The sequence below is a fragment of the Xenopus laevis genome, chromosome 4L, assembly GCF_017654675.1.
Source record: "Xenopus laevis strain J_2021 chromosome 4L, Xenopus_laevis_v10.1, whole genome shotgun sequence".
In the NCBI taxonomy this organism is placed as follows: domain Eukaryota; kingdom Metazoa; phylum Chordata; class Amphibia; order Anura; family Pipidae; genus Xenopus; species Xenopus laevis.
The window spans coordinates 92,375,776-92,388,722 of record NC_054377.1 but is presented as its reverse complement, the minus strand read 5'-3'; the positions used below and the strand labels follow the sequence as shown (position 1 = coordinate 92,388,722).

Genomic DNA, 12,947 nt, shown 5'->3' with positions numbered 1-12,947 from the left:
TAATAAAACAGTACCTTCATACTTCATACCGAGTAAAATATAATTATTTGCTACTGGAGTCAGAACAATCCTATTGGGTTTATTTAATGTTTAGATGTGCTTTAGTAGATTTAAGTTATGGTGACCCAAATTACAGTACATTTTGGATAGTAGGTCCCATACCTGTACTAGATCTTGTATCTGTGCTTTTATAAGCTGTGCATAACAGAAATTGAAGTTAAAGTGACCAAATATTTTTTCTTTTACAATGACAAATATAAAGTGAGGCTTTATTTGATGGTGAGCCATGCAGTTCATTTGTTGGTTATTTTGTGTAACGGGCATGTATCACTAAATTATGTTTTTTACCAAATGATCTGCTGACAAGGGACTAATTGTGCAAATATTTGATTAAGAATTGCATCTCCAGTGTTTGCTCTGATTCAATATGTATGCAGCTTGCTGTTGTTTACTTACCAACCTAGTTGTGTATAGTTTCTATTCCATTTCATCTTCCTCTTCTTCTTCCTCTTCACTTTGTTTTGTGTATTGTTCCGATTTCCTCGAGGCTTTGGAAAGGTTGCTCTCAATGTCTAGTACTTGTAGCTTGTCCAGTCCTTCAAAAGCTCCTTCCTGTACTGACCCAGCTGTGAGCAAATTAAACCTGCCAGAGAGTAAAGTAACAAATTCCAACAACAACAACTTCATGTTTTGCAGTGTAATATAGTTCACCCAGCAGTTTTTGCACTGTAACATTTTACTTGAAAGGTAAAAAGTATAAAATGCACAATATACATTCTGCAGAGTGGTCACTAAATTCTTTTGTGTGTTCCCAATGCTTATATCAAATATACACTGTTTGCATATCAAATATACACTGTACTGTATTACTATAATTTTTTTTTGGTTGATTGCTATTGAAGGCAATATCTGTCTGTTCATTGCTGTTGTCTAAAATGCTGGTTCTGACTGTTGAAACAATATAACAGTGTCTTGGCTGAAGGAGAGCTGACCTGATATATCCTTTCAAAAGTCAGTATTTTCAGTGCAGAAAAGAACAGACAAATTCTGCTTTTGATTGCAATTAGATTTAAAATAGTCTACTGAAAATTGTTAATTAACAACAATTAACAATTTAAGACAAAATTATATTTTTAGGTGGGCATTGCATATATATACACAGGGCCGCCATCAGGGGTGGACAGGGGCAGTGCTGCATTTTTGAAAGAGCCGAGCCCTCCTTACGAGCACCCGAGCCGTGCGGCAATTTCTCAGGTTGTAGAATGCGGAAGTGCCGAAAAGCCGAACAGCCGAAGCCGAAGTCTCGAAGCGGTGAAAAGACCTGAAGTCACGAAAACAGCCTAAATTGAAGTCCTGAAGCGGCGGAAAGACCCGAAGTCACGAAAGTTGAAGTCCTGAACCTTGAGTTCAATTCTACTGAACACCAGTTTGTGTGTGTGTTTTTTTTTTTAATCCCCTGGCCACCAATGTATTATTTTAATATTCTATAGGCCCCTGCCACCAACATTTTTTTGGAAAAATTTTTTTGGGGCCCCAATTTTTTTTAACTAGTAAGGGGCCCTTGCCACCAATGTTTTTTTTTTACATTTCTTTTTGGGGGCCCCAATTTTTTTTAACTAGAAAGGGCCCTTGCCACCAATGTTTTTTTTTTACATTTCTTTTTGGGGGCCCCAATTTTTTTTAACTAGAAAGGGCCCTTGCCACCAATGTTTTTTTTTTACATTTCTTTTTGGGGGGCCCAATTTTTTTTAACTTGTAAGGGGCCCTTGCCACCAATGTTTTTTAAAAAAAATGTAAAAAAATGTTTAGATTTTTTTTTTTGGGGCCCCAATTTTTTTTAACTTATAAGGGGGCCCTGACCATCAATAGCTTTTTATAACTTGTGTGTGGGGGGGTTACTTTTTAGGAGCTGATGTCTGTGTGGAGTGGGCGGATATGGGGTGCGGCGTGAGGGTGGGCGGGGCGTGATGGTGGGCGGGGCGTGATGGTGGGCGGGGCATGAGGGTGGGCGGGGTGTGAGGGTGGGCGGGGCGTGAGGGTGGGCGGGCGTGAGGGTGGGCAGGCGTGAGGGTGGGCGGGGCCCAGGGGGCCCCAAAAATTTTGTTGTACGGGGCCCCGTGATTTCTAATGGCGGCCCTGTATACACACACATAGACATGTTTAATGTGCAACCATGCAAGATTAAATATTTACATATTTATGATGTCATTGCTGAATAACTTTCAAAGTATTTCAACTAAATGCTAGTTGTTGTCGGAAGCTTTCTGGTAATAATACAGTAGGAAATTTGTAAGTATTTTATATCCTGTGACTTTGGATCCTTTGATTCAAGTGTGTCACGTGCACTGTTGTAGCCTGTTCTATACATACATTTATTAATATGGAAGAGCAATCTACACCGATTTACAATGACCATTGGATTACTACCTGAGAAAGATGCCCTTTATGTTTGGAGTGGATTCAAAGGCATTATCAGACACTGTAATAATCTTGTTACTCTGGAGGTATAGATACTCTAGGGTCTCTGGCAAGTCTGATGGGACATAAGATAACTGGTTTCCGGACAGATCAAGTAGCTGAAAGACATTAGAGAGAAAAAATATTCTTTCTTCTATAAACAGTTTTTAAAACATATCTTTACAGATTAACAACATGGGGGGTTGTATCATGTGCGCTATAAATCACAAGTGCTCATGCAACAGCCGTTATTCTAATCCAGGGCTATTTTGCTGTATATTGTATTTCTCTATTTATACAATTCAGTTTACAAAGTGCTTTTCTTGTGGCTGACATGCAGACATACTAATTATCAGATACAATAAGCATGTATATTGTTCACATTGGATATTAGCACAGTAAGCAAACTCATTGTGATTAGAAACTTCAGTCCATTTTGTTGCACATCGGCAATTAAAACAGTTATTTATTTCCACTTTATACTATAACTTTATGCAGCAACTACGTTACCTGAAGACTGCTCAATTCTGCCCAAGCGCCAGAATAAATAGAGCTTATCTTTAATTTATTATTGCTCAGATATAATTCTTTTAGTTTTGTCATCCCAGTAAGACTGTCTTGAGGGACAGAGCTGATGTCATTGTCCTTCAACCTCAAAATCTCCAGGTTTTTTGGAAGTCCATAGGGAACTGACTTAAGGTTGTTTCCTGACAGTTCCAGGGTCTTGAGGAGTCTTAGCTTACGGAAGGCTTCCTTGTGAACATTACCACTCATTATTTTGTTGTAGCTCAGATTTAGATCCTCAAGCAAATATGTAGTAGCAAAGTCATTCTTGGAAATGCTGGAGATCTGATTGTGGAGGAGCATCAATGTCTTTACTCTGCGTGGGAGACCTGGTGGAACCTTCTCCAAGAGGTTGTTGTACATATGCACTGTGTGCAACTTCTTAAGGCCAACAAAGGCTCCAGGATGAATACCATGGGCCCTCAACTTGTTGTTGTGAAGCAAAAGATACTCCAGGTTTCTAATCTGTGTAAGAACATTATCAGAGATAAACCTGATGGAATTTTTTTCCAAATGAAGGATGACAATGTTACGTGGAAGTCCACTTGGTATTTTTGTAAGGTTATTGCTTGAGAGATCAAGGTATTCAAGCTTATTTAGTTTCCTAAAATCAAATGGATATAAAGAGTCAGGAGAAAAACCATTCCTTGGAGCAGTATAATTGTTAGTTAGGCATTATGTTAGTCACTAATTAAGGCACAATTAAAATGTCAATAAGCAACTATAAGGATTGTACATTATGGGGGTTTTTCATCAAATGTCGAGTTGTGTTTTCCACAAAAAAATTCAAGTTTTTGAGTTAAAAAAAAACTAGGATTTTTCATGTTTTGTTTTTAAAAAACTAGAATTTTCTGAGATTTATTATACCCCGAAGCTGGAAATAGCTCGAATCTGAAAATACACCATCTAAAACCTGCTGAGGCCATGTAGAAGTCAATGGCAGAGGTCACTTGAACCATTTGAAGATGTTAATAGCCTTCATGATGTTCCAGGTTTTTTTGGTGGGTTTTGCGGATTCGAGTTTTTTTCCACAAAAAATTCAATCAATTCGATTATTCAAATTTTTCACCCTGACTACACTGATTTGAGTTTTTTTCATTCAATTTTTTTTCTTAAATTAGAAACCATTTGAGTTGTATTTAAATTCAACTTCATTCAAGGTATAAAAAACCTCACAAACCTCTAAAACTCAACCTTTGATAAATAACCTCCTATAAGTTACCAAGCCCTGGCAATTTTGTTCAGTTCTGTACAATATTTCCTAAGAGCAATGAAAAACTGAAAACTGTGAGTAAGTATTCACTAAAAGTTTCTCAATGCTTACATTGAAAAAGTTTATGCTGATTGTTGCCCCAAACTTGTCTATAGTATAGGGTGGTAGGGTAACTGCTTACGTGAATGTTTCATTGTCCATTCCATCATTGGTGAGGCGATTGTTGAGCAGATATATCTCCCGTAGGTCTGTTAGGTGGCTGAACGCTCCTGTGGGAATACTTTCCAACCTGTTGTTCTGAAAATATGTTAATATATTAATATTTATTAATAGAATTAAGTAATATTTCAGGGGTTTAAAATAAATAATTATTTGTCCTCTCTCTATATAACTTGTGAACATTTTTTTTAATTGATGGGCTAAAATTTGCCAAAAATTTGTGAAACATGCAAAAATGTGCAAAGTCAATGTGTGATTTTTTCACTCAACTTTTTCCAAGCTGTGCAACTTTTTTTTTCTTTTACAATACATTGGAATCTATGGGTGTTTTTTTGCAGTGAAACATGACAAAAGATTTTGCTCATCACTATTCTTTTTACCAACATTCCCATTGGTGGCAAATAAATAGTTTGGAACCTTTGGTTGCTGGCCCCAGCCACTGGCTTAACACATGAGCATATAAATTATCCAGACCTATCTCTGCCTTCAATGCAATGAACATTTCCATCCAAGCAGTCATTACCACTTCTAATTCTCCTAAGCTCCCCAGTGGGGCTTGCTGAACACTGACCCATTATAATCACTCACCAGGGGTTTAGATACAAGGATTTTAACAACTTTGGTGTAACAATTTTTAGTACAATATCCCCCTCATTGTCTAGTCACATGCTTAGGTACCTGCAGGTGCAGTTTGCATAGTGCAGGGGGCAAGTTCTTTGGAACGTACTTCAGGAAATTGCTGGACAGTATCAGAGTCTCCACGCGGTTTGATCTGTTAAACATGTTGTCTGGTATCCCATCATCTGTCAGCTTGTTGTCATGCAGATAAACAGACCTAGGGAAACAAAACATTTCATCACTGTGGTGTAAATACAAGTAAACTGCACGAAACCTGATTTACAGCTATTACAAGTCATGTTGTATAAAAGACAACATGACACCTTTACAAACACAGAAATTGAACCTCGTAACTCATGCAATAACCAACACCAGCCAATCACACATTATCCTGCACTAGACTGACCCAATCTACTTCACTTTATAAGACTCAATCACTGTAAATTCTTCTTAGCATAGAAATACTAATTTACAATTGCAAGTGGAATGTGCAAAGGACAAAACAGGAATGCATGTTTCCATATATATTACACACAATGCAATATTTTTCTCCAATACTTAAGTATGATTTTGATGGGCCTCATAAATAGTGTGTGCTGCAACTTCATTGTGATTTACCAACAAGAATGCAAATCCAAATTAGCAACTGCTTTGGTAAATCGTAATGTATGTAATCGGACCACTTCAGTGCAATGATCCCATGACGACATGGTTTTTTGTGCACTCACAAATGATATCAATGGGCATGACAACACTTACTTATTAGACATATTACAACGTATTCATTTATCTCCCTCGTCTTATTAGTTCCTACAACCTCATCAGCTATAATATTTTTAATGCTACCCCACTGGCAAGCATAGAATGGAATTCTCCAGTAGGGCTTGGGGTTAGATAGTCAGTGCAACTACACTCCATTACAAAGAAACATTTGCTCCCCAAGATAAGGAGTAGGGATTAGAACGGAATCACAGACCGCGTAAAAATACATATCTAGACTACTTAACACACATATCTATTCATCATATATTTCAAGTATTAAATTATATTTGCAATATACATAAGGTATTTTGAGGTATACTTACCGCAAATTTGGCTTATGCCCAAATGTCATCTCATAAATTTTAGTGATGTTATTGGCTGCAAAATCTGCACTGATCAGTGAACTTGGGAGGAACCTGGGAGCCAGAGACAGCTTTTCGAAGAAACGCAATACATCAATAAAATATGTAACTATTACATTTTTTTTAGTTCTGTATACATATTATGCTTTTTACATTTCTATATACACGTTACTGGAAAATACACTTTTCTTTATGTAATCTTTTTTTAAGAATGCCTTTGTTTTAAACATGCCCATATGAAGTTAACACAGATGTAGTTCTTTACATAGTAACAGTTAAATTGGGTTGAAAAAAGACAAAGTCCATCAAGTTCAACCCTCCAAATGAAAACCCAGCATCCACACACACCCCCCTCCCTACTTTCACATGAATTCTATATACCCATACCTATACTAACTATAGAGCTTAGTATCACAATAGCCTTTGATATTATGTCTGTCCAAGAAATCATCCAAGCCACTCTTAAAGGCATTAACTGAATTAGCCATCACAACATCACCCGGCAGTGCATTCCACAACCTCACTGTCCTGACTGTGAAGAACCCCCTACGTTACTTCAAATTAAAGTTCTTTTCTTCTAGTCTAAAGGGGTGGCCTCTGGTACGGTGATCCACTTTATGGGTAAAAAGGTCCCCTGTTATTTGTCTATAATGTCCTCTAATGTACTTGTAACGTGTAATCATGTCCAAGTGTGCTAATCCATAGTAAATAATGAGCATTTAGCTGTGCTCTGTGTTAGTTAGATTAATGAAAGCAAATATTGTATTCGTAGCTATAGGTTCTTACTATCTTACTTCACTCTCTGCAAATTGATTTTATAGTATGTTATGCTATTAATTAAGTTTCTCTGTATAGAAACAGCAAATAAAGCAACTATAGGAAAAAAATGGATAGTTGTGCTCACTACATTTTAAATCATTCATTTAGTCGGGGTGTAATAAGGCAATAAAGCAGTAAATATGTACATTTTACTTTTGTTTAAAATGCTAGGAGAATATTCCATTCTCTACAGCATGTCTTATTACAAGCTGTAAAGTAAGTGACAAATCCCTGACACTTTTCTGTTAATCTGGCACCTACATGTACAGCTTCTCCTGTTCCAAAAATAATATGGGTGGGAACATGGGCTGGAAGAGAAATAACTAGAGGGGAGCCTGAGAAACACACTGTACTCTATCGTTATCTGGCCTGGATGTCTGGATCAGCACCAAAACAGCCCAGCCAGAACTTTGCAGTATACAAAAGCAATCAATAGCCACCACTGAACCAGGACACTGCAAAGTGTCCCCATTACTACAGTTTCACCAAAAATATGGTAGTGAGGTAATAAGAAATGAATTTTTGATGCCAACCAACATAATTCAAAGTAAATGAAAGATGACAGTTTGCTCTCTGTACTCTATTGCTTGTATGAGCATGCTACTACATGGCTCTCACCTTTATCCACTTTAGTCTGTCTCTCCTATTATGTAAGAGGGAACAGGTCCCTCTACTGTTGATATATTTATCATGGCTTCCCAGAAAGCAAAGAATAACAAACTTAATCACTTTGACTTTCAAAGTTTGTACCTTACCACATCTTCTCTTTTGTGCCTCCATACCTTTTTGGCCTCTCAGAGCCACCACCTAATCACAGCACCTCATTCCACTGTTGTTTCCTACCTTCAACTTTTCTCTCTTGCTGCTCCTTGCTTTCAGAATCTCTGATATCTGCCTTTCTTCTATCTCTTTAAAATAAACTCAGAGACTACCTTTGGGACTACTGCCATAACATCTGAATAAGTCTTGGCAACAATGTCTTGGAAACAATGCTTCAACCATTTTAAACAGCACTTAAAATGTACAATATAAGTAGGTAGGTACACAGAGAGACCCAAATAGGAGGATAAGCTGAATGGGGCAGGGACCTCCTCCCTCTTGACACTTAGAGGTTAATGTGACTCAAGTTGTTTTTTTTATCAAAATACAGTCATATGAAAACCCCTTCTTAATTCTTTGGAGTTTTGTTTATCATTGGCTGAGCTTTTTAAGGTAGAAACTTCCTTTTAATATATAACATGCCTTATGGAAACAGTATGTCAGCAGTGACATAAAGTTTATTGGATTAACAGAAAATATGCAATATGCATCATAACGAAATTAGACAGGTGCATAAATTTGGGCACCCCAACAGAGATATTACATCAATACTTAGTTGAGCCTCCTTTTGCAAATGTAACAGCCTCTAGACGCCTCCTGTAGCCTTTGATCAGTGTCTGGATCCTGGATGGCGGTAGTTTTGTCCATACAAAAAAACAGTTACATTTGATGGCTGCCGAGCATGGACAGTCTGCTTCAAAGCATCCCATAGATTTTCCATGATATTCAAGTCAGGGGACTGTGATGGCCATTCCAGAATATTGTACTTCTCCCTCTGCATAAATACCTTTGTAGATTAAAGTTTGTTTAGAGTCATTTTCTTGTTGGAATATCCATCCCCTGCATAACTTTGTAACTGATGCTTGAACATTATCCTATAGAATTTGTTGATATTGGGTTGAATTAATCCGACTCTCGACTTTAACAAGGGCCCCAGTTCCTGAACTGGCCACACAGTCCCACAGCATGATGGAACCTCCACCAAATTTGACAGTAGGTAGCGGGTGTTTTTCTTGGAATGCGGTGTTCTTTTTCCGCCTTGCAAAGCATTTTTTGTTATGACCAAATAACTCAATTTTTGTCTCATCAGTCCAAAGCACTTTGTTCCAAAATGACTGTGGCTTTTCTAAAGGATCTTTGGTGTTGCCAGTAATCAGTATTGAGCAATTAAATGCATTCAAATTAGCAAAATTTCAAGGGTACCCAAAATTTGCACAGCCACTTTTTTACATTTGATCTAATTTCATACAACTGAATACACTAAAAATCTTTGTTCAGAAAACACCCCAGTACTCCGATGTTCCTGGGAAATGAAAGACATACCACTGTTATCTTTTTTGTTGAAAGTGGAATAAATTACTATGCAGGCTGAGAGGGGTTCCCAAACTTTTTCATATGACTGTAGTTAAGATTTTCTGCCTCAGTGAAAATGAATGGAGCATGTGAAAGCATGTGACTTTTGTGTGACCATTATGTATGTTTAAAAGGTTTCCTAATGAATTCTTCCAAACACAAATGTTCCACAGGAGTAAGGACATTTATTCTGAATACGGCTTTTATGTCTTAAATCTCAGCTGGGGTTTAATCCAACATTGCAGTTTATAGCATGTTTTACAACACACGTCATCAAACTAAATCTTTCTTTCAGTAGTAACAACATCTTGAGGTTGAAAATGTTGCCATTGCTAATGGAAATGGGCCCATAATTTGTCCTCACAAAAATGTTAATAGAGAGCCGGTTCATATTTCCAGGCTTTGTAGTCTGAAAAGTGTTCATGGTTTGCAAGAACATTAAATCTAAACTTGAGTCTAGCTTGACTTGAGTTCCCTGCACAATGTAGGTATGTATAACCTTATTTATATAGTGCAACTTGGATATGTTTTATAAGTAAATACATATCTAAAATAAGTACGCACAGGGAGGACAAACATAATAAACATTTCTGTGACATGCTTTGCTTAAAGGTTATTCTGTTTCAAAGAGCAGTAGTTTTTTTGTAATGGAAGAAAACATACTTTGTCAGTAATTAAAATCCTAAGAATAACTAACCCAACTTATATTTTAGAACTTTCTTTAACGTTTTAGATATGCTTAGATCTTAAGACTAGTCTACATAAAACCATGCATGTTATGACATTTGGCTACATAAATCCATGCATGTTGCCAATCTGTAGGTGTTATTTTTTTGGAATAATGAAATATATTGAGAAGTCAATATCTGCTAAATATGGTGCATCTGGTTACCTGATAGGGGTTCATTGCCCATTTTAAAGAGGATCAAAACCAAAAAATTAATTGATGTAACCTTACTAGGGTGTTTCTCTGAGCACATTTGATATTGCAAATGAGCTGTGGATTGGCAGGGGTTGTGTGGAACCACCCTGGTGTGTATACATTTTGTATTTGGTTTATTTTAGCAACTCATCTGGCTGGCCAGTGCTTTGGAGAAATCTCCTTTAATTAAACAAATTATAGATATATATATATTCACACAAACTCTTCATTTACCTTTTTAACTAGAGAACAAGTCTGCCACCAAATACCACACACAACACATGTTATAACTGTTATTTCATTATTATTTATTCTCTTGAAGTGAAGTGTTAAAGATCTGTTTTATTTTACCCACCTTATTGTTTGCGAGGTATAAATAATTCAGATTCTCTAGGTGCTCAAACAGGTCATCAGGAATTCCTGGAGAAGGAAAATAAAACATCCTTATTTTGTGAGGCCAGACCAATGCCAACACACATGCCAAAGGTTACAATGGCACCAAAGGTTACAATGAACACAATAAATGTATACAAACATATTTTTATATTTTGTTAGGCCAGCATTTACAGGCATGGGACTCCAACAATGTGTCTGTATTATTATTATTATTATTATTATGATTATTATTATTATTATTAATAATAATAATAATAAGATAATAATGAGAACTTTAAGGGGCAGATTTATTAAGGGTTGAATTGACATTTGTTTTATGGTCAAAACTGTCAAATTTGACTAGGGAATTATCCAAACTCGATTCAAGTTTTGTAAAAAAAAAAAAAAAAGTTTGATTTTCAAGATTTATCATACTCTGGCCCTTTAAGAATTCAAAGTCGAGTAGTCGCCTCCTAAAACCAGCCAAATTAATGTTTAAGTCAATGAGAAAGGTCCATGGATCAATTTGCAGACTTCCTGTCATTCAAGTTTTTTCTTGCATTTGATCAAATTCGATTCAAATTCGACTCGAATTTTCGGGTTGTTTAAATTTGTCCGAGTTTTAATAATTGGATTTTATCTATTAATTTTGCCAAGTCGAATTTCGGATTTATTCAAATTTAAGGGAGTTAAAAAAAAAAACTCACATGAATTTGAAATTCGACCCTTGATAAATGTGCCTCCCCGAGTGCAGAATTTCTATTTTATAAGTCTTGCTAGAGTATCTGCAGGTAGACCAGACTATATTCTTCTGTTAATGGTAGTTTGTGCTTTATGTGTGTTTTTTTATACCCACATCATGAGAATTTTATAGGTCACCTCAACTCTTCATTATTACATCTAAACTTTGACAGTTCATGCTATAAGTCACCTCGAGATGTCAGTCGGTTATTCTGTAGATTGAGGGTCTCCAGGTTGTAAAGTCTGGTGAGATCTTCTGGGGGAATCTCTTCAATCTGATTGTTCTGTGTTAAAGACAAGAAGATAATTGTTGGATAGATGAGATAGCGAGACATGAGTTTAGTAATAGGAGGTCAACTTTAGCTTAGATAACCATAGAGAAAGTTGAGCAATTTCTCTAGTGAGCTCTTTTGTTTATCAGTTGAGTTGTCTTTAGGGCATGTAAATAGCACCACGGGTCCTGCAGAGCAGCATCATTCACAGGTATGTGAAATATATTGAATAATAGAGATATGCAAACCATGCAGCAATGAGATTTGTATGAGACTACACAGAAATCAAACCAAATACAACAGAACTTAGATGTGAGTGGAAGAGTTCACATATACTGTTTTGAACATCAGAGAAGAAGAATACACAGATCCTTCATTTGCATTTACCCTCAACCCATGGTTCGCCATATGAGCTGCAATATCCACAGTGGTTTAATGAGAATGATATCAATGGCAGCTCAGAAATAGATGTAGTGGTGCTAGTTAGGAACCTCGCAGTTAGGCATATTAAGCAAAATACAAAACCTACAGTCTGTAATATTGTACATGTCTTAGACAAGGACAATGAGAAGCTCTGACCTGTAGAGAAATGTGTATAATAATATCTGGAAGGTTAGAAGGGAACTCTCTCAGATCCACTCCAGCGCAATTCACCACGGCCCCTTCCTGAGAGCACTTGCAGTCTGTAGGACACAGCAGTGTTGGGAAGGTCGGCTTCATCTCATCCACGAGACTTTTAAAAACATCATTGTTCTCCTCTTCAACTGTAACCTCCAAATAGTATTCATACTCTTCTTCCTGACTGTAAACCTCATGGATGGAGATCAATACCCATGAAATGAGCAGAAATGGAGTACAGGGATGCATTGCACTGCAAATAAACCAACAGGACTAATCACTTTGAGCGTACTTCAATTTCTTGCTTAAAGGATTTGAATCGGCGATTCCGCATAATGGGCCATGAATATATATATATATATATATATATAGAAATTGCACGTGGTACCGGCACTCACAGGGTTTGCATGAAAGATCAATCGTTCAATATGGTTAAATAGGAAAAAAGGTTTATTGAATCCGACGTTTCGGTTCCCCACAGGAACCTTTCTCAAGGGCAAAAAGATTTTTTGCCCTTGAGAAAGGTTCCTGTGGGGAACCGAAACGTCGGATTCAATAAACCTTTTTTCCTATTTAACCATATTGAACGATTGATCTTTCATGCAAACCCTGTGAGTGCCGGTACCACGTGCAATTTCTATCTATTATTTAACCAGAGCACCCAGGTTTTTTGATGTATTTGAAGGTGTGCAGCTTGTACCCACCTTTCCCTATATATATATATATATATATATATATATATATATATATATATATATATATATATATATATATATATATATATATATATATATAATCCGAACAAGGGCACGCATTCACAGGACTTATGAAAA

The 12,947-nt window shown here is 36.7% G+C and overlaps 1 protein-coding gene across 1 annotated transcript in view; it reads right to left on the bottom strand.

Moving 5' to 3' along the window:
* Window positions 1–12,947, bottom strand: part of podn.L (podocan L homeolog) — a 28,038-nt gene that overhangs the window by 1,467 nt on the left and 13,624 nt on the right. The window contains exons 2-10 of the mRNA XM_018258444.2: window positions 12,076–12,367; window positions 11,415–11,508; window positions 10,464–10,528; window positions 6,157–6,266; window positions 5,132–5,288; window positions 4,416–4,531; window positions 2,968–3,625; window positions 2,428–2,576; window positions 457–643 (exon numbers count right to left, since the gene is read on the bottom strand). Of these exons, the coding sequence (XP_018113933.2) occupies window positions 478–643; window positions 2,428–2,576; window positions 2,968–3,625; window positions 4,416–4,531; window positions 5,132–5,288; window positions 6,157–6,266; window positions 10,464–10,528; window positions 11,415–11,508; window positions 12,076–12,367 (1,807 nt within the window). The 3' untranslated portion in view covers window positions 457–477. The remainder of the gene's footprint in view (window positions 1–456; window positions 644–2,427; window positions 2,577–2,967; window positions 3,626–4,415; window positions 4,532–5,131; window positions 5,289–6,156; window positions 6,267–10,463; window positions 10,529–11,414; window positions 11,509–12,075; window positions 12,368–12,947) is intronic.